General features: G+C 33.8%; 2 protein-coding genes and 2 pseudogenes across 2 annotated transcripts; 2 read left to right on the top strand and 2 right to left on the bottom strand.

The window, feature by feature from the left end:
* Nucleotides 1–702: 702 nt before the first annotated feature.
* LOC120209424 lies at nt 703–1,343 on the bottom strand (annotated as a pseudogene).
* Nucleotides 1,344–3,480: 2,137 nt separating this feature from the next.
* Nucleotides 3,481–8,483, bottom strand: LOC120209429 (serine/arginine-rich splicing factor SR34A-like). Its single transcript, XM_039208443.1, has 11 exons — nt 8,291–8,483; nt 7,339–7,461; nt 7,039–7,104; nt 6,887–6,961; nt 6,702–6,807; nt 6,558–6,598; nt 6,416–6,473; nt 5,909–5,958; nt 5,748–5,804; nt 3,647–3,723; nt 3,481–3,556 (listed from the first exon to the last, which is right to left on the bottom strand). Exons 2-11 carry the CDS (start codon nt 7,423–7,425, stop codon nt 3,481–3,483), a joined length of 693 nt encoding a protein of 230 aa, XP_039064374.1. The 5' UTR covers nt 7,426–7,461; nt 8,291–8,483.
* A 9,353-nt stretch (nt 8,484–17,836) lies between these two features.
* On the top strand, nt 17,837–18,652 carry LOC120209428 (polyadenylate-binding protein-interacting protein 10-like). Its single transcript, XM_039208442.1, has 2 exons — nt 17,837–18,013; nt 18,206–18,652. Exon 2 carries the CDS (start codon nt 18,254–18,256, stop codon nt 18,650–18,652), a length of 399 nt encoding a protein of 132 aa, XP_039064373.1. The 5' UTR covers nt 17,837–18,013; nt 18,206–18,253.
* Nucleotides 18,653–18,667: 15 nt separating this feature from the next.
* LOC120209421 lies at nt 18,668–20,481 on the top strand (annotated as a pseudogene).
* The last annotated feature ends 2,041 nt before the right edge of the window (nt 20,482–22,522 follow it).

Below are 22,522 nucleotides of genomic sequence, written 5' to 3'. Positions count from 1 at the left end.
GTAAGTATAAGTTATCTATTTTGTCAAAATATAGAGGAAATGAGTTTTTTAAAAACAAAATTTTTTAAAAATATATATTTTTATAAAATGTTACGTGTCATTTTATCAGTGGTCAAAGGGTCCATGTCACTTTTTGTGACGAAAGTGGGCGATTTCGTTAACCGCAAAAAACACCATGTATGAAATCAATAATTTTAAAATATTATGCATGAAACTAAGAATTTGATATACGTTATTGTATGAATGGGGCAATTAACCCAATTCATAATGGTCTAAATTTTATAAAATGAGTAATTAGTGGACGAGCGGATATGGGGCAGGTAAGACATCGAACTCATCAATTACCCACTACTCACGACGGATATGACTTTTGACATCCACGTCCGCCCACTACCCACTAAACTTATGCCCATCTCCGCCTTAATTAGAACGGATGCGGTGCAGAATTCACGAAATTATATTCATCTGTCATCCCTATACTGAAGCATTGTTTATAAATGGATACTATATTATTTATCCATATTAATAAAAAAAAATTATAACTTATAAATTTGAATTGATTTATTTTTAAATATAACCAAGATTATATACATGATCATTATATGTCAATATTGACAACAAAGAGACTTAAAATTATAGAATCTCAAGTTTGAAAACTATAGAACATCATCGTCAAGCAGATAAAAAGTTTAGCATGTTATCTCACACATCGGTGGAACATTGAGTTCCTCTACTTGAACTGATAAACGGACTCGACGGTGCAGCTCTAGGCCCAAACCCAACAACCGACGCACAGTTAACGTTAAACCGATATCGGCCGGAAACCCCAAGTCCCGACTTTCTACTGGAGTTTTCTGATGACTTTGAAGCTCAAAACCATTTCCCCGCACTCCGATCTCGTCCCACTTCGTAACCGAAACCCCGTGCCACCGGGAAACCATTTCCCTGCAAAACCGCAGTCAACAAGTTGCTCTCTTCGTTTTCTTGGTAAAACGGAGGAATAGGTGTATCCACAGTTATCTGCTGGCCTTGATACAAAGCGTAAGCTTGCAAGTCGTCGTAGTAAACGCCGACTCTCTTGTTGGGGTTGTTGGAGAGGAAGGTGAGTTGATGGACGAGTTGAGGAGCGAAGGGAGAGTGAGGTTGAGTTGGTAGATGTCGGCTTGTGTGAGGGAGAAGTGGGGTTTGGAAGGGTGCAGGGTTAGCCAGACGAGGAAGATGAAGGTTAAAACGATGGTGAGAATTGAAGAGAAAATGAAGAACAGTTTCTTGTAGAACTTGCTGATGGTGCAGCTTTGTTTTTCGGCGCAGTGTTTTGGAGTTTTTGAGAAAACCCGAGACATTTGCAAGAAGCTGAATAGAGACGAGGAAGGAGAGTTTTTTTACGAAATGGTGGTGGCCGGTGGGCTTAATAAAGGGAGAAAAGGCAGAAATTATTTTTATGGTCTAATGTTGATAATTCAATATTTTTATTTAATTTAGGATAAACTATGCATTTAGTACCTAAACTATCAGTTTTCATCCGTTTTAATACCTAAACTTTCAAAATTTTCAAAATCATAACTAATTTTTAGTTATTGTTTCATTTTAGTATAATGCCGTTAAAACTTAACATGTTTAGTACCTGAACTATCAGTTTTAATCCATTTTAGTACCTAAATTTTCATTTTTTAAATTATACCTAATGTTTAGTTATTGTTTCATTTTAGTACCATTTTGTTAAAAACTTAATGTGCTTAGTATCTAAACTATCAATTTTAGTCCGTTTTAGTAATTAAACTTTCATTTTTTTTCAAAACTTAACATTAAATTTTGAACGGGAGTTCTAAAATGAAACAAAAACTAAACTTTAGCTATGATTTTAAAAAAGTTAAAAGTTTAGGTACTAATAGATCAAAACTGATAATTTAGGTACTACACATAATTTACCCTTTAATTTATCATGATTTGATCGCATACCTCACCTAAATGGAAATTTCTTTTTTAAGTTACAACTATATAGAGAATAAAAGATATTAGAAATTATCAAATTGTGTGAAAATGATAGTTTTATCTAACCAACTCGATGTGTTTAAAGCTTAATAAAAATCACAAATCATGGGTCCCAAGAGCCTCCATTAGGACACAGAACCCCACCATATTAAATCATGAATATGCATGTCATGATACAATTTCAAAGCCCGTCCCAGGATTCATGGAAACATGAAGAATCTGTAAACTGACTTTTGCAATGATTTTGTGGGCGTCTTTATGTAGCCGCTAAGAAATGGGCATAAACAATTCTTTAAAACATTCACCCTCTCCATCCTATGGGTTTAGGGTAGTTGAGACTTGTAGGTTTTTTTTCCTAATTGTGTGATAGTTCGAAATTTATAATTATTAGATATTATATTTTGAAAATAATATTATCTTGAGAATATAATAATTAATTATTAAAAGTTTTATTTGATTGTACGATTAAAATATCTCTTAATAAAATTTATGAATTAATCAAGTCTGGGTAGGTTGCTTAGACGCTTGAAATTAGAGGAAAATAAAAGGTTTAACTTTTTCCAGTTCTCGTTGAGCCCTTTAATTTAATCAAATATAAAGCTGGCTGACCACATAACTGCTGACCCCACAAGTAATCATTTTGATTCTTTCTAATTTTTCCCCTAATTTTGCTACCTTAGACTCCTTTTAGTAACAATGTGTTATCTACCATCAATTGGTTTAGAAGAATGTGGGTTAAATTTACAAATACTATTTTGATAAACAAATACTATATTATTAAATTACAGGCCTTTCTAATATTTTGCATGTAATAAGTAACAAATGCAAGGACCAAATTAAAAAAGAAAAACCACCCATCCAACATGCATAATTTGATAACCAAGATAAAACCAACAAAGGATATGTCAAAGAGTGTCATAGATCAAGCTAGCTTATCCACTAGTGTTCAAATATAGTATCAAAATGAAACAAAAGGAAACCTAGTTCATCCATTAGCGTTCAGAGATAGTTGCTTCGCCTCCAAGAAACACCGCCAAACCTAGCTAAACTTGCCCACATGGACCGTATCCGGTTGTACTGTGCTAAGACGTTCAACAAAATTTACCCTAAAACTCCATTAAGCTGCAAGCAATACCGGACTTATGTTTTTAATGCGGTATGAATATCAATGCCTCACCGATCGGGCCTGAAAGTAGAATCAGCCACATGTATAAGATTCACTTCAAACTTGCCATTTGAGGGGGAGGGGGGAAGGTCTTGTTTCAATTTCATGATTCTTTTAAATGGAATGTGAGATTCAAATACGTGACGGGTCACTACTCGCATTGAATATCAGAAACCGGAATTAGCCTACCTTGTCAGGTGATACTGATATTGAACTTGATCTTTCTCTGAATGAATAGAAGTAAAGAAGTTTCATAAATCATATGGAAAACAACAAAACTGAATAGCAAAGCAAAGAAACTGACAGCACGTTTTGACACCCAGTTACCTGGGTGACTTGACAGGAGAGGCAGATCTGGATTTAACAGGTAATTTGGACGGACATCTTTCCTGTGATTTACTGCATACAGGAAAGAAAATGTTTGGAGTTCTGGAGTGCATCTGAAGGAGAAAGGTTAAGTACTGAAAGAGAATAGTATAGGGTTAATACCTCCGGTCTCTTCTAACGCTGCGGCTTCTACTTCTACTCCCACTACTACTGGAAGGGCTGCTCTCGTATTTCTTCACCTGTCCATACAAATGAATAAATACCAAATACTTAAAAATGGAGGTCAATTTTGAAAATTCTAAATTCTACACAAGACAAAAGGAATATATATATATATATTTCAATGCATGTTGCTCCATGTATCCATAAATAAAAGTAGGGTCACAGTGCAAGAAACCCTTTGCAATTTTAACCACTGAAAATTCTCAGAAAGTGTGAGAATAGAATGATAGAGGGAAGGTCAGACCATATCTATTAGGCCTGTAAACGAGCCGAACGCACACGAACGGAGGTATGTTCATATTCGTTCATTTAATAAATAAACAAACATAAACGAACACGAACATAAACGAACAAAAAATTTTTTGTTCATGTTCGTTTATTAAGGAATATAACTTGTTCATGTTCGTTCATTTAATAAATAAACGAATATAAACGAACACGAACATAAACGAACACAAACATAAATGAACACGAACATAAACGCTGGAGACCCTACCTTCCATTGTTCTTTCATGATAAATAGCGTAAGAGCTGATTAGCAGTGATGAAATGTTTGAAGATATCAAATATTTCGATCGATCTTTTAAAGATATTAAATGATTCACACGACTTTAATTTAACGATATAACATTTATCTTAGTGGTCCATGATTACATATGAACAATCATTTTCCACTACGTTATTCTAATAAATTCGTCGGCTAAAAGTTTTGTGACATCAATGTCAGACTTTAGTGAGGTTTGTTAATAATGGTCATTTCCGTTGGAAGAGTAGAAAATTTAACAACATGAAGATTTCGAACGGTACAAATTGGACTACAAGGCAATAACATAGATCTGAAATCCCTTCGATGCTACATATCGTAACTGATATTATTGCTAAACCACCATTCAAAATTTTAACGTACCTAAAGTCTACTCCACAACTAAATGTCACACAAGAACTATGAAAACAAAAGTTCATTGTCAAAGTGTATTTTCTACTTATTAATGGGTTCTTCCTGAAAAACTCATTACTTCCGCTATTACAGTCTTTTGCAGAAATTACATAGAAACCTTTGTTTTGTTTTCTGGAAAATTCTATATATTTTTCTCTTTACTGATGCTCATATACTTCCGATTGTCACCTTTATCTTCCCATCTATTTCTAGAAAGAAGTATAATGTTTTCTTGAGTTTTAGATGTGAAGATACCAACAATAACTTTACATGTCAACTATTAAGTCAAATAAAACAGAGAAAGAGATGAAAGCATATCTGTAAAACTTCAGGTTGCACTATAATATAACTTGTTTTGAAGCTTTCAGCGATCGTCTCCACTCTCTAGTGAACACTAGGGTTTGGGAAAAAATGGGAGAAATGAATATAGGTGTGAGGTTCCTCACGGGTTAACATATTGGATTTAATATTCGAATAAAATTGGGTTAATTATGGAATTAGTCATCAGAATATCAGATTAATTAATATTTTTAAGATACTTACAAATTGGTCACCAAAATTGATTTAAGAAGATTGGGTTAAACATAAATGAATGAACATAAGCGAACATAACCGAACGAACATAAACGAACATAACCGAACGTTCACGAACGTAAATGAACGAACGAGACTTATGTTCATGTTCGTTCATTTAATTAAACGAACACAAAATCTTGTTCATGTTCGTTCATTTAATAAATAAACACACATAAACGAACTTCCCGCCGCACAGTTCATGAACGGTTCGCTGAACGTTCAGTTCATTTACAGGCCTAATATCTATTCATGTGTTTACTTAGCTAAAGGTTAGTCGCAGGCATGCTTGTGTTTACTTGGGTAAATGTTAGTCGCAGATGTGAGAACACGCACATAGTAGAATTACGATTTTGCATACTAAAACAAATCAATGGCTCCATGTATTCCACATCAATAATGGAATAGACCTTGTTCATAAAATTTTACGCAAGTAACATTTCAGCCTATTACGAAGGGGAATGAGGATATAGCAAAACCATTCAATGATACGGAAAATAGTAAGAATAGAAGAATGCATAGCAAGGTTACCCGAACGTAAGCTCTAGCCCAAGGATTTCTAAACTCGGTATCATCAAGTTTACGAATCTGCATGATGTTAAAAACATGTCACTTGAATTACAATTTACAAGCATTGAAGTAGCATAAATTCATGGCAAGGAGGTATGAAATTTTCTTTCTAAAAAACTTACAGCATATTTCATGTCATCATAATTGGTAAAATCAACAATACCAAAAGTACCTGAACAAGAGAGAGAGATAATAATAAGTATAAACTCATTCAAAAACATGAAGGCCTAAAAACTAAGCCAATCCAGTTGAAAAATCAAGATGAGACGATAACTATTTCAGATTTCAATCGATTTCAACATAAAGGAAAAGCTCATAAAACAATCAGAACTAGAAGATAAGTACAAGCATATTAAAGAGAAGTAGCAGAAACAATGGATCTTATAATTACAAACATTACCAGTTTGAACATCCAAAACATACATTTAAGCATGTCCCACATAAGATGATAAGAATATCAAATAGCAACATTCAAGATCTAACAGAGTTGGAACAAGTTACAATGCAAGATGTCAGCATCAAAATAAGGAAAGAGAGAGAGAAAAGAGAGAGAGAGAGAGAGGGCATACAGGGGGATAAGGTAAACAATGAACCGTATAAGCTTATCAATACATCTCCTTAAATCATACCATCACTGTCACGTGAAATTTCTGCAAAACACACATCACCAGCTTTTTGCATGTGATCCTGAAAAGAGGATATGGATAGGTAAGAGTTACAGCTTAATTAAAAATCCCTACACTTGTTTCAAGTTATACAAGTTCTCTAAACCTTCAAATCTTGCCAGGAAGCAGAAGAAGGGAGCCCGCGAACTAACTGCAGGGAAACAAATGTATACATTTGAACCATTTGTTACTGCAAATAGAAACTAAATAAGAAATAACAGAGTTGACACAGTTTAACAGTTAGGCAGACCTCGAAATTCAGAGTGACGTGATACACCAAACTTAGCTGCACCACCACCATACCCACCACGACGATCACTTGAGGATTGTCCTCTACCACCATGTGCAAGCTCAACCTACATCAATCACAGACAAAAGCCAAATAAGGAGGGAAACAGAGATGTAATACACATGAAAACATGTGCCGTTCATTACCCTCAAACGACAACCATCAAAGTTATAACCATCTCGACCTCTGATTGCATCTTCAGCATCTCGGGGATCCTCAAACTACAACACACAATTTAATAAAAAAATTCACTTTTTTCATTTTGCATCCTAGATAAAACATGTGATAAGAAATGTGCCTCAACAAAACAAAAACATGGAGGGCGATGTGGAATCTTCAACTCAATATCCAAAATACGACCATACTGAATAAGAAAAACATATATTAGAAAACAGAAACAGATATCAACCAAAGGCAAAGAGATTCTTCAAACACATTAATGATGTGGTTCATATAAAGTCCGGATTACATGCGTCAAAATCAAGCACAACCACAAGATACATACATTACTTATGTGATGAAAACTAGCTGAGGAAATGTTATATTTATTCTTTCATAGAAGAAAAATACATTGGCAGAATATCAAATTCACCAGCACCTTGTAGAAAAGATCTTCAACCTCCCATTCTCTTATATCTGAGGGTAGGTTGCCAACATAGATTGTGCGAGAGAAGCGGCTGCTCATTTCCACTACCGGAAAGCAAATAATATAATAATTTCACTGCATGCACAAATAATAGAATCAAATTAACAGAGAAACCAAGTTCCATTCCCTATGTACGAAACAATGCAACAAATATCCGCCCAAATATCTAATTATCATCAGCATCCATTCTGATGATAATGATAAAAAAAATTATTGCATAAAAGAACAATGAAGCAAACCAAGTCAGCAATTTCTCCAAATTGTGAGCAGTGTCCCACAAGCTCCATTTTGCTCCAACATTCGAAAGTTAAATCTGTCTTGTCATCCTCCCATGATGAGAAAAATAAAATAAAACTTATTGCAAAGCCAAAAATCATGAAACAAACCAAGTCAAAATTCCTCAAAATTGTCATCCACAAGCTCCACTGCTCATTTGCTCCAAAATTCGAAACTTTAACTTAGTCTACTCATCCTCTCATTAACATTTTTTCCATATCTTCAGAAGGGAGCAACAATGTCCGATCATTAAAAACCAAAAACACACACAAATTTCCTACTCCCTTTCTCTACCCCCTATGTACCATTCCAAAATTATTGTCTGTCCAAGCGCTTGTCATCTATCATAAACAAAGCATGCGTGTCACCAGATGAGATTCTCAGACACGTTATTGATTATTTCATTTTCCCTTAATCATCTCTCTTATTAAGCCACAATGAAAAATAATAACAAACCCTAAAAAATACATTAAAAATTGCCATATTTCTTCCCTTCTTTAATCTAATCTCCAATTACCTGCGATTACTTTTAAGAGAATATGACAATCAGAAAACCAAAAGAACCTACAATTTAAAACAATATATATCAATTATACATGAAAACGATGAAAAGGTAACGACAATGTACCGAAGAACTGCGAGCTAGGGAAAAGTGAAGTGGAGTCGATGAGAATCAATCAGAAAGTGTTGGCCCTAAGCAGAGTAAAACTGGAGCTTGACGAAGCCTCGTGGTCGAGCCTTCCTGCTCAAATCTAACTTAGCTTAACCTTCAACTAGCTAGTAGCTAGGGTTCGCTTATCCTCGTCTTTGCTCAAATCTTAATTCAAAAATCCGCGAACCTATTGGGTTTACCTGAAGACTATTCACTTGATTTTAAGTTGGGCAGCCTTGAACCGGATCGGGCCAAACATCGCCCGAATTTATTACTAATCGTGTGTTTAACAACCTATTGAAAAAAAAATCAAATCTATTTAAAATACGGTAAAATATACAAATGGTCCCCGACTATAGGATATTATTTTATTAAGTCCTTTAACTATCAAAAGTTATAAAATGGTCCTCTAACTATAGAGTGTTTACTTTGTTGAGTCTATGACTACTAAAAGTTAAAAACGGTCACTCGACTATTCATTGTGTTTCAAACTTGTCCTTTTTCGTTAAAAAATCGACAGTTGTCTGAGCTGGATGTTAACGTGATTACTGAAATATGATAGTTGTTTGAGATTTTATGATCATATTTTATCATATCACAATTAACATGTTAACGTTCAGCTCAAAATATCGTCAATTATGTAACGGAAAATGACGAGTTTATAACATAATGAATAGTTAATTGACCATTTTGTAACTTTTAATAGTCGAGGGACTCAACAAAGTAATATTTTATAGTTGAAGGACCATTTTGTAACTTTTAATAGTTAAGGGACTTAATAAAGCAAATACCTTATATTAATGTACTTTACCCTTTAAAATATTAAGTATATACAAATCTATTTATCACTTAATCAAAAATATTTTTATATAAAAATGAATTAAAATATTTGAACACAAAATAAGGTCAAATTTTAATTCTACTATATTCAAGAGGCTTAAACTAAAACAAATCCCTAAACTATGTTTCTTTGTTTATACTCTAAGATTCTAAATTATTTTTTTTGTCAAAATAAGTCTTTAAATTATTATATGTAACTACTTTAAGTACCTAAACTAAATTTTAGTCAAAATAAATTATTAAACTATGTCTTTTTTTAACTTCAAGCCCTTAAACTATTTTTTTAAAAAAAATACCTAATTTTTATAACATGTCCACATATTATTGGCCGAAATATTTTTCTAAAGTTAAAAAAATATATAGTACCTATATTTTTACTTTAAGTCTGTTCAAAATTATCAGAATTTATTCTACTATTTTCACAGTGCACTTGATTAAATCTTTTGATTTATGAAGATTGGTTAACGAACAATCTAGAAGTCCCAGACGACGCCGTTTGACACCAAACCGAAAGTACACGTGGGATACGAACAGGAAATTAAAAGAGGACACGTGGGGCACCCATTTGATATACCTTTTTTTTTTGTCATTTTTTAGCACTGCTCCACTGTAGGGGTGTAAACGAGTCGAGTCGAGTTCGAGTATTGTTGAGCTTGATTCAACTCAAAAATTCTGAAATGGAGCTCGATTCGATTCGAAAACTTGCGAGCTTAAAATTTTTAAGCTCGACTCGAACTCGAAATTCTACACTGAAACTCGTGAGCAGCTCGAAAAGATTCGAAGTGAATTTTTTTAAAAAAAAAACTTAACTCAATTGAAGACTCAAACTTAAACATGAATCTTAAATACAAGAAAACATTATTATAATTTTATAATGTACATAAAAATTCATTAAACTTAAATTAAAAAATTCTTTAAAGTTGTTATTATTTTCATTTATTTAATTATAAAAATAATTGTATGAGGTATTATAATTAATGAACATTGTTAAAGTTTTATGATCTTGATATCTTATATTAAAATTCGAATATGTTAAATTATATAAATATTTTTAAAGTAATATAGTGCGAATCCTAATCTCTTTTTCTCTTATATAGACCTAGTTTTATTTCATTTCATTAGTTTTTATTTATTTATTTCCATTTTTATTTTCACTATGTTTTTCTCTCTCCTCTGCCTATCATTTATTATTATTATTATTATTTATTTAAAAAAAATCATCTCTTCTTTCTATTTGGGTGCGTTTAAAGATGAATTGAAGAGAGACTCGTTGTTTGAAAATCTTAAATTGTGATATATTTTAAATATTTTTTAGATATTTTTTTGTTAATAATTAGTTTTCGTATCTTAAAATTTTATAATTCACACATAATATAAAAATTTATGTTTATATGTGGATGTGTTCGTTGTCGTTGTTTTGTGCTCAAACTCTTTCACGTTGAACTTATTTCCTTCGATGATAAAATATATATCGTTTGTGTTGCTTCAGTAAAAAAATAATAATAATTAATTTCATATTCGATAAAAAGAAGTAGGATTCACGAATTGATCAGAAATAAAAAAAAGGTCATTAAATTGACTATTTTTTTAGCTTTTCGTTGTAATATTTGATTAAAATTTTATAGGTATAAAAATGTATTAATTTCATCAAATAGTGTTGATAAATTACTAAATAATCTAATAATGAAAAACATTGTATATGATAAATAAAACCATTCGACGTGATAAAGATTTTTTGTTGTTGGGAAAGCAAAAGGAAACTGACGTCTGCCAGGGAAGTGGATAAAGACGGCTGTCGTAACTCTATCAAAATGCTTCGTATCGAGTCATCGACAAAAATATTTTTGATAGAAAGTAGTTAATTTTGTTAAAAGTAGAAAATATCTAAAAGTACAATCAACATTTATAAGTATGATCATAAATTTAAAATATAATTATGATATTCTTTTATTATTATGGAGATAATAATTAGTTACATAGATAAAATAAATATCAAATAATGAAAATGTTAAAAAATTTAACTAAAAATTCGAATAAAATAAAGACACGAATAAATTTGACAGCATTAGTAAAATAACTATAAAAGGAGATGAAGCTACTGAAAAATCATCGATAAATCACAAATTAGAGTCAAGCGACACGTATCCAAATCAATTTGAGGGTTCAAAACAGAGAAGATCATCATGATAACAAATAAACGATATCTTAATTAGTCGTGACAATGTCAAATCCAACCCTTAAAAAAAGATAAACAAAAATAACAGTAAAAAAATCATAAGTTACCAAAAGACAAAAAAATATGTCACAAATGTAAAGATAAATGTGCCATAAAAGCATAAAACATGTCACAAATACATAATTATTCTTATTAAAAAAATTAAAAAAACTAAAAAAAAAAATCGACGAACAGTAACTAACATTAAAATCAATATAACCACCGGTTAAACAGAATTAAAAAAATTAAATTGATTAATAAAATTAATCAAGTTATAAAGAAGAAAAAGAGAAAAGAGAGTCATCATCCATTTAATCTGATGACTCAACTTTCATATATATATATATATATATATATATTATTTTTACTTTAATAATGAAATATTTCTTTTAAAATGATAAAAATACTCTAAAATTTTATTTTAAATTTATGAAAAATGTCCTTATATTATTTTCCCCAAATTTTAAACATAACTACGCTTTTAATTTTTTTATGTTTGAATATTTTCATTCAATTTTCAATGTTAAAGAAGTGAAAAAATAAATAAATAACATATCTTGATTTTTTTTATGATCAAATAGTAGAGATTATAAAATATAATTATTTTTATCGTATTTTAGATTATAATTTTATGAATTTTAAATAGATTTTGAGAAAATTTAAACTGTTAGAATGATAGGAAAAAAAGATGAAACTTTATGATATTAAAGAATGATAGTATTCAAATCTAATGATAACAGATGAAGATGAAACTCTAAAAATTTAAAATTATTTGAAAAATTATGAAATAAATAAAAAATATTTATTACGTTGGAGGAAAAAATCGTATCACCCTGTTATTGTTTATTTAATATCATAGTAACAACAATAAAATGATTTAAACTTTAATTAATTAAATTATTTTAAAAAAAATTAATAGTCAAAATAAAAATATAACCAGGGTTTAATGATGAAAAACATAGTTTGCCCATAATTAAGGGTAAATTACGTATTTATTATCTAAACTAACAAATTTTCATTTTAGTATTTAAAAATTTTCTTTTTTGAAAACCATACCCAACTTTTAATTTTTCTTTCATTTTAGTATCCAACCATTAAAAACTTAACGAGCAAGCTAACGTGATATAGTTATGGTGAGTGGACGACCAATTCGAACAGTGGATCACGAGAGAATGACGAGTCGACTATCAACTGTTATAAATAAGTTGTTAAGCCTTCATTCTTGTACAAGTGATTTTGATAAATTAGATGCAGAGTATTATTTTATTTTCTCTTATGTTTCTACTATACTTAGTAGTTAGGTTTATATCATAACATGATATCATTCGCTAATTCCTGGTGCTGCTGTGGTGTATCTTCCTGTTGCTATTTATGAAGCCCAGGTGTTCGTTTTTTGTCGCCTTTGCTTCATCGTTCTTTGCTTCTTGAATTGGTACCTCTCCTTTTTTTTTCCTTGAGTTTAGATATGTGTTCATATCTAAATGTTGTTTAATATGGTTGATCTTATGGTTGATCCAACCCGTGATGAGAATGGTTCGCAGATTAACTCTCTTATGGGCTACTGTTGCTCGTGTAAGCTCCATTCATCATATAACTAAACATGATATAGTTAAACTCACTGAAAATACATATTTATTGTGGAAACATCAAGTATCGTTAATCATTGATGGTTATGGTTTGTTGAAGCTTATTTCCTCTAATATAGTTATTCCAAATGAATTTGTTACTAATGAAGCTTATTTCCTCCTGGTTGTTAACTACTGTGAGTATGGAGGTCCTGCCTCACCTTACTGGTCTTACGTCTGCAGCCGCTATTTGGAATGCTATGACGCGTTTGTTTGGTGCATGATCTAGTGCAAAAAATTCATCGTTTCGCCATACTTTGCATTCACAAAAGAAATCTGGTTTGTCTGTTCATGAATTTTTAGCAAAGGTCAAAGTTGTTTGTGATTTGCTAAATGCTTCTGGAAGTGTTGTAACTGAACAAGAACATGTTGGTGTTATTTTAGCTAGCTTAACTATGGAATTTGAATCTGTAATTGCTATAGTTTATAGGAAAGAAGTATCATTGGACACTCTCATCGAAATACTGCTTGACAGTGAGGCTCGACAGAATATATTCCTAGGTGAAGAACTCTCGGCTAATGTTGTTTAGCTGAAGCCTGATGGCGAGTTGAGTGTAAAAGACTCCTCTGATGATAATTCATCTCAAGTGCATGATCAGTAGGGAGGTGGTTATCGAGGATGAGGTCGTGGACGGAGTTATAACTCCAACAGGCCACAGTGTCAATTGTGTGGTAAGTTTGGTCATGTTGTCCATAAATGTTATCATCGTTTTGATTGTGATTGCACTGTGTTGGTGATTCTGGTACATCAGCTATGAATTATTCAAAATGGTCAAATGGTTCGGGTGTAGATCAGCAACAACCCTCTGCACGGGGTATAATCATGTGTTGATTACAGTTTCATATCCTGGTTTTGTCCATGTTCCTTCTCCTTACCTATATTCAGTTAATTCGATAGTTCCTGGTACTTCGTTTTGTTCCCCAACAGCTTTTAGTTATTATACATCCTCTGGGTTTTCAGTTGGTTCCTCTAATGATGTCTCAAGTTCTTCTGTAGTTGGCCAGAATCCATTTTTGGCACCCTCAACACCTGCAACTTTTGTTTCCATGCTTTCATCCTCTGGTGTTCAGTCATTTTTGAAGCCCACAAATGATGTTGTTTGGTATCCTGACACTGGTGCTACTCACCATGTTACTAATGATCCATCTGTTTTTCACTCAGGTATGGTGTATACAGGTGATAATGCTTTGCACATGAGCAATGGTGATGGCGTTAAAATTGCACATGTAGGGCAAAGCTCTTTATATTATAGTATGAAGCTTTTAGTTTTGCATAACATGCTACATGTTCCTAACATCAAGAAGAAGTTGATTTATGTTTCTCAGTTTACTCGAGATAATTGTGTCTTTCTTAAGTTTCACTCGTATGAATGTATTGTGAATGATGCTCAGACACGACAAGTTCTTCTTCGAGGGAGGCTCACATATGAATGACTCTGTCAGTTACTTCCTTGTGCTCAGGCGTGCTCAGATAAATAATGTTTCTGTAATTCCACACCCTTTGGACCTGTGGCATCGACGCCTTGGTCATACTTCTATTGATGTAGTAAAATCTATTATGAAGTATTGTAATATCTCTTTTCCTAAGAATAGGTTGCCACATGTGTGTGTTGCTTGTATGAAATAGAAGACTCACAAACTTCCTTTTTGTTATTCTATATCACAATATAATGAACCCTTTCTGTTAGTTGTTTCAGATGTTTGGGGTTATGCTCCTTATAATTCCTCAAATGAGTTTTCATTTTATGTTTCATTTGTTGATATCGCGAGCAGATACACTTGGGTTTACTTTCTTAAAAGGAAGTCTGAGGTGCAGTCATTTTTTTAACTTTTACAAGTTAATAGAAGTACAATTTGACTGTAAAATTAAGGTTTTGCAAACAGATGATGGTGGTGAATATCAGTCACTTAAGGGTTGGTTGCAGCAAAATGGTGTAAAACATCGAATTTTATGTCCAGGCATCTCTGAGCAAAATGGTCGAACTGAGCGTAAACATAGATATATTGTTGAAATAGGGTTAACCATATTGGCTCAAGCATCGCTACCCCTGAAATTTTGGAGCTATATTTTTGTATCTGTTGTTTATCTCATCAATAGACTGACCACTCAAGTTTTGGATGGCAAATCTCCATTTGAAGTTTTGTATCACAGGTTCAAAAATATGGTTTTCTACGTGTTTTTGGTTGTGCATGTTTTCCATACATGAGATATGCTAATCCTCACAAATAGGAATTTAGGTCAAGGCGATGTGTTTTTCTCGATATAGTCCTTATCATAAGGGCTATCGATGTTTGGATGATGATGGGAGGGTGATCATCTCTCGACATGTGGTGTTTGATGAACATGTCTTTCATTTTCAACAAAGGTGCAACATTACAACTAATAGTTTGTGTTCTTCAGGGGTCATTGAAGGGCTTCTTCTGATCGTTACAACTTCAGTTTCTGGATCGAGTGGAGTAAATGAGGGTAACACCTCACATATTGTAGCTTCTCCATCTACTGATGGGTTGTTAGTGCATGAGGATTAGATTGCTACAGACTCGGTTAGTACGTATGGTACAGTGTCTTCAGCTGCTGATAGAATATTATATCGTGAGGAACAGGTTCCTACAGACTCGACAGATATTTCTATGCATCTTGCACCACCTGGGGTTGTTGAAGAGTTGGTTTCGAAATTTAAGGATACTAGCCATGTACATGATACTGGTCTTGAAGTAGGTGATTCGATTAATACTATGCCACCTACTTTTATTGATCAGACTACCCACTTGTTAAAATATTCACCCCATTGTTACAAGTGGTAAAAATGGGATATGAAAACCAAAGGTTTTGAATATTTCATTTAATGATAAAGAACCTACAATGATTAATGAGGCTTTTATTCATCCTCGCTGAAAAGTTGATGCACAGGCAAAATTTGATGCCTTGACTCGTAATGAAATATGGACATTGGTCCCCTTCCTAAAGGTAGTTGAGTTGTGAGTTATAAATGGTTTTTTAAAATTAAAAGAAATGCAGATGGCTTCATTGCTCGTTACAAAGCTCGTCTGGTGGCCGAGGGATTTCTTCAGCAATCCGGGATTGATTTTAATGAAGTGTTCAGTCTTGTGGTAAATCCAGTTACTGTTCGAGTCATAATATCTCTTGCATTAGCAAAAGGCTGGTCCCTTATGCAGGTAGACATTAACAATGCCTTCTTAAATGTACACTTGTCTGAGGAAGTATACATGTTGCAGCCTCCATGTTATGAACAAGGTGGTGGTAATATGGTGTGCAGACTGAATAAAACAATCTATGGTCTAAAGCAGGCACTATGTGTATGGTTTCAGAGTCTCAAAGGGTATTTGATCTTAGAATGATTTGGTTTATCACGATCAGATGCCTCTTTATTTGTTCACAGAACCGATGATGGTATGATTTATCTATTGATATATGTAGATGATATTATTCTCACAGGAAGCTGCTCGAGTGAAGTCCAAGATGTTATAAATAAGCTTCATGCAAAGTTTGCTTTGAAAGACCTTAGTTTTCTTAAGTTTTTCCTGGGCATCGAAGTCTGCTATGATTCCAATGGTTTAGTGCTGAACCAATAAAAGTATGTCCTTGATTTGTTATAAAAGAGTGGGTTTGGAACAACTAAGGAACTTCCTATTCCCATGGTAACACAATGTAAGCTCTCTGCTGCTAATGGAACACCCATTGATGAGGTGGCTCGTTATAGAAGCATTGTTGGTGCTCTTCAATATATTGTGATTACTAGGCCAGATATTGCCTGTTAATTGTGTTTGTCAGTTTATGCAAACTCGTAGAGATTTGCATTTCTAGACAGTCAAGAGAATTCAGAAGTATTTGCATGGCAGTTTGGATTATGGTTTACGGTTCTCATCCTCTTCTCGACTGTCCTTGGTGGGCTTTGTTGATACAAATTGGGGTGCGGATGTTGATGACATGCGATCCACATCAGAATATTGCATTTATTTTGGTGGCAATCTAGTATCATGGAGTTCTCGTAAACAGTAAGTGATTGCTCGATTCCGTTATCAACAGAAGCTGTTGGTCACTTGAATTCATAATGATGGTTGTGATTTGCTAACTAGCTTATCTCAACGTGTGAATGATGATAAAGCTAAAGATGTGGACTGCATGGGGAATGTTAGTGTATGTGAACAACGTGAAGAATGTTCATAAAGTGTAAAGTTGAAGGTGTGAACTGCATGAGGAATGTTAGTGTATAGAATGTTAGTATGAAGTTAGTTTCAACTAAGTTGTTAAAAGTTGGTTAAGAGTTGTTACTAGTTAGTTAAGAGAAGTTTGTTAATCAGTTGTTATAAATAAGTTGTTAAGTCTTCATTCTTGTACATCTGATTTTAATAAATGAGATGCAAAGTATTCTTTTATTCTCTCTTATGTTTCTACTATACTTAGTAGTTAGGTTTATATCATAACACGAATGATGGACCATGGAGATCAAAGGATGAAGAAATCGAAGAGTTAATCGTCGATATAGGGATATTAAGATATTTTCTTACAAAACATAGGTCATAATCGTGTTCAGGGGTAAAAAAGGTACAAGTTGAAAAGTTTGGGCTTCACCAACCGACGGATGTGACGATTGATAACTTTAGACGTGACGACCAACTAGCCCGTCCATTAAGTTTTTAACGGCATAATACTAAAATGAAACAAAAACTAAATAATAAGTATGATTTTGAAGAAAAAAAATGAAAATTTAGATTTTAAAACAGACTAAAATAGTTTAGGTACTAAACACATAATTTACCCAATATAAAAGGTTTCAATAAATAAATTACATTATTCCGCACATTTGCCTCCACCTCATGCCTCTCCTCAATTTTCACTCCCATTGAAAACACACAGCCAAGCCCTCTTTGTCAATTTACAGAATCATCACAATAAAACCTAACAAACGCTTCTTCTTTTTGTTCGTCGTTTTCTCCCTCGATTTGCAGACCCTTTCTTTTTGCTAATTCTCAGCACATAAAGTGACGATCTTTGAGGTGAGTTTTGGCTTTTTCATCAATGGAAACCATTTAGATAAGTCAGGCACGTTGTTCTTCCAACAACAATAACTACAAAAGCAACTTCATCTTTTTGTTTTTGTTCCTGTTTTTAATCTCTGGGTATTTGTTTATCGGATCATTTAACGAGGCAGGATGATAGAGATGTGATTTTTGTTGTGTACATTACAGGGAATCTGAAACATACCATCGTTTTGTTAAGAGGATTTGCATTCGATCATGCCGGTTCCTGAGAACACTGTGGCTGTGTCGTCGATCGGCTCTCATGCGGTCAATGATTCTGGAAAATCAAAAACCAGCAGCGATTCCGTGGCTGCTGCTAAGACTGACAAGGAAGCCCGGTTTGAACAAGTCAAACCAGCACAAGCAGCCATCGATGGCGACGGCGATAGCAAAACTGAAATGCTAAATGGGTTTAGCAATGTGGAAAATGGGGGTGATGATGAGATTTTCGAGAAAAACATGAGTGATTTGGTTGAAATTTTGTCTAAGCTTAACCCTATGGCTGAGGAATTTGTTCCTCCTTCCCTTGCCAACCTCCACCACCATGATCAAAACCGTCATGATAATCACTTTCTGGAAATGGGTTTGGTTTTATTACTGACAATTTTGCTCTGAATGCTAATTCTGGCAATGGATACACTAATAGAAGGGTATGTAAGTTTCATTTTGCTGTGGCGTTTTGTTTTTGTTTTATATTGGTAGCTTTTTTTGTTGATTCTATGTTCCTTTTTTCATAGAAGAGGAACAACTTTAGCCAGTGAAGAGAAGGTTGAATAATCGAACTAACCTTGGGCAGCAAGAGGATGCAATTAGGAAGACTGTTTATGTATCGGATATAGATCTACAGGTAACATGGTTTAACATTTATGGTTTTTGCCTCAGTTTTACTATAGTGATGTTGTGCTGATTGATTGTGTTTATGGAATAGGTTACTGAGGAGCTTCTTGCAGGTCTCTTCCTGAGTTGCGGACCGGTATATCTTGTTTCTTTGTCGTATTTAGTAATTAATTTCCGGGTTATCTGACTCAGTGGTAGTGGATTATTCCCTTAAAAGAACTTTCTGTTATTTATAAAGGTTGTTGATTGTCGTATATGCGGTGACCCTAATTCTGTTCTCCGCTTTGCCTTCATCGAATTTTATAAAGAAGGTATTACGAACGGTTTATACATTTGGTAAGCATTGATATTTGCTTTCCTTTTACAGTGTTGACAATTCAATGTTCTGCAGAGGATGCGGAAGCTGCTTTGAATTTGTCTGGGACCATCCTCGGTTATTACCCTCTGAAAGTGATGCATTCCAAGACGGCGATCGCACCTGTTAACCCAACCTTTTTACCCAGGGTAAAGCATATATTCTGTGAGAACTTTTTCACGTTTGTGTGTAAGTTATAGAAACTGTATCAGAGTCATGTTGATATGTGTTTTGTTTTTAATTACATGGCTTCAAATGTTTTACTCTCTTCAGTCTGAGGATGAGCGGGAGATGTGTGCAAGAACCATTTACTGTACAAACATAGACAAGAAGGTAGTTTCTCATGTCCGGTATTTTCTGGAATGCTATTGTGATCAATAACCCGATCAATAATTCCTGGCTTATTTGTTCAACTGATACAGATTACTCAAGCTGATGTCAAGCTCTTCTTTGAATCACTATGTGGGGAGGTCTGTAGTTTCTCATGCGCTTATAAATGCTGCTCGCCTTATAAGTATTGCATTTAACGATTTCTTACTGAATTTTTTATTCTATGGTAAGGTTCAACGCTTGAGGCTATTGGGAGACTATCGTCATTCAACTCGCATTGCTTTTGTCGAGTTCACAATGGTGGTTACTGTCTTGCTATCTTTATTTAACGACTTTTGCAACATATGTTTTTATGGTATCATGTTGAATTGTCCGTATTGTCCTTTCTCGTGACGTAAGTGAAGTTGTTCTTAAACCTATTTGGGAAACTTAACTGTATCAACCAAATCTTTTGGCATCATCCGCCCCCAAATAGTCGTAGTTCGAATAAATTCCACAAATATTGCTTGAGAAATGTAACTGCCAAATAATCATATATTCCTCCGCGGATATATGATTTGGCATCTTGCGATTGCCATTAAATAACAAGATGCAACTCATTTTATGGTGTGTCTCATATTGTCGGCTTTTTTTGTTGATCGGTTAACTTACGATGATCTCGTGTTTTATTTTTCATCTCATGCAGGCTGAAAGTGCGATTGCAGCCCTCAACTGCAGTGGTGTGGTTTTGGGATCACTGCCCATAAGGTCGGTTTACGAAACTTTTCTCTTCGAATTTATACACACATATATATTGGATTGTGAAGTTCTATTTCCCCAAATTTTATGGGAATATTTGCCTTTTGCATGTGCAGGGTAAGCCCATCAAAGACACCTGTTCGTCCCCGTGCTCCTCGCCTTGCAATGCACTAATCACCCGTGCTCCTCGCCTTGCAATGCACTAAATCACCCGTTCTCCTCGCCTTGCAATGCACTAAATCACCCGTTCTCCTCGCCTTGCAATGCACTAGATCACCCGTTCTTTCTTTCTTCCAGACTTATCAACTGCCAATATATTTACATATACATGCTTATTTACAGCAGTACATTCGGGGTACTTTTGGTGTTAAATGTTATTTATCCGTGCATCGTAGTTACTCTTGCGGGGTTTAATCGTGGTTGGTATCTTTTAGCTCGTTAACGAGGTTTTGACAGACATGAATGTTAATTTATGTTTCATGTTACAATGGATAGTAAGTGTTAAATAGACAATCTCTACCGTTGTTCATGATCTTTTTCTGGTGCCATTATCGATTCGCTGTTAAGGTATGAGTGTTCGATAGTGCGTACTCAATACGAGTATGTTTCACCTTCTTATATGTTTTTCTATGTATTTGGAAGGTGTAAGGCGGGTCAATTTTTATACTCCATGTATGCGACATTAGTGCGAGTCGAAACAACAGTGGTTTACTAACTGTAATAGTGATATTAGATCTGTCCAAAAGTCGAGCTACTCGGTTTTAGCCGATGAAACGGGCAACAAGCTGAACTAAAACAATAGGACAAGGGTTCTGCCGTTTAGTCTGCAACCCTTTTCTTTTTTTTGGTTAAAGACTTCTGCGGTCCGACCAACAGGAACTAGGTCGGACTTTGGCAAAGACTTGCGGTCGGACTTCTACACAGGGAGCAAAGCTGTTGTAACGGGAGTTTAGATGAGAAATGTTTTAATTAATTCCGATAATTATTGGGTCTAATGATGTGAAGCTTTCGAGGGGAGGACACATGTACTTGCCTAATGGTGACCCTTCAACAACCTCAATGAAACATCCACATTTCATGTCTATTTAAAGTCGTAAAAGAACAATGGAAATGTGGGGACACATTTGAGCATTGGACTATATGACATGAAATTCTTACCCTTTGAAAATGAGACATCGGAGATTTTAATACAGAAAACGAAACAGATAATTGTTTAGTAATTGTTAATGGATGGGATAAGACATCTTTGTTGGGTAATCTGTCTTAAGCCGATTTGGTTTCTTGCTTCTTTGATCTAACCTTTAGAGAAAAATGATAAATAAAAAAAATCCGGTTCTGTCGAATATCAGGCCAACCTACAGACAGCTGATCCTAATGTTTTGCTCTGTGATCGGTTTGATTTTTTTGTATCTATTTTCTCAGGAAACTGTAGATTTATCTTATATATATATATATTAATATTTTTTACAAGGAAAAAAAATTCATGGCTTCACATTGTTTCAAAACATTTGATGATTGTAATAAAGAAATGGACTGATATCTATACATGAATGCTGGGACAAATATAACTACCCCGCACCCTTTCGGCCACTTGGACTCTTTGCGATCCAGACAGGTGTGGCATAAAAATCCATAATTATCTGTTTGTATTCCTAATTTATTTATGTATTTTAGTGTGTCGTATAATTATATTTGTATAAATTTGGAAATGATAATTATTCGTAATTTATTATATATTTCACAGCAGAACAAGTCAAAAGTAAGAGCTCACCTTAATCGACTATTCTTTGTGCCGTTAATCCATGTATAAATTCTATACAAAATGTAGCTGGACTTTTGTTCTAAAATAATAAAACATGTCCCACGATGATAATAAATTATATTTTATCTTTTAAAATAATGAATAAATCGTGATTGGCATGTATAATTACCATCTTTCGATATACATAACATTGTGATTATAAGAATTAAAATCGTATCATGGTTTACAAATGAATCAAGAATGAAAGACATAGATGTCCACAAGGCACGGGAAAGAAGATGTGTGATACGATATAATAATTATTGGTTCATAGAATCCATTAATCGAATGTCTCAATCACTCGAAACCTGCCAAACGTAGCAGTTCCGATCAGGGGTGCAAACGCCCCACCAAAATGTAAAATTGCAGCTAAATCCCCATCCAAATCATACACCAACACAATTGTAAAATGTTATTTTGACCC

This window comes from Hibiscus syriacus, unplaced genomic scaffold (genome assembly GCF_006381635.1).
Source record: "Hibiscus syriacus cultivar Baekdansim isolate YM2019G1 unplaced genomic scaffold, ASM638163v2 tig00018834_pilon, whole genome shotgun sequence".
NCBI classification, from domain to species: Eukaryota; Viridiplantae; Streptophyta; class Magnoliopsida; order Malvales; family Malvaceae; genus Hibiscus; species Hibiscus syriacus.
Note: the sequence above shows the minus strand (reverse complement) of the source record. Positions and strands in the feature narration are given on the sequence as shown.

Bases quoted from the DNA above. Each gene is read 5' to 3' on its own strand.
- LOC120209429 (XM_039208443.1), bottom strand. From the start codon at position 7,425: ATGAGCAGCCGCTTCTCTCGCACAATCTATGTTGGCAACCTACCCTCA. The intron at 3,724-5,747 runs GTAACCTTGCTA...TTGTATGGACAG, and splicing joins GGGCTAGAGCTTACGTTCGG to GTGAAGAAATACGAGAGCAG. The intron at 3,557-3,646 runs GTATTAACCCTA...TCCTGTATGCAG, and splicing joins AGCGTTAGAAGAGACCGGAG to TAAATCACAGGAAAGATGTC.
- LOC120209428 (XM_039208442.1), top strand. From the start codon at position 18,254: ATGCCGGTTCCTGAGAACACTGTGGCTGTGTCGTCGATCGGCTCTCAT.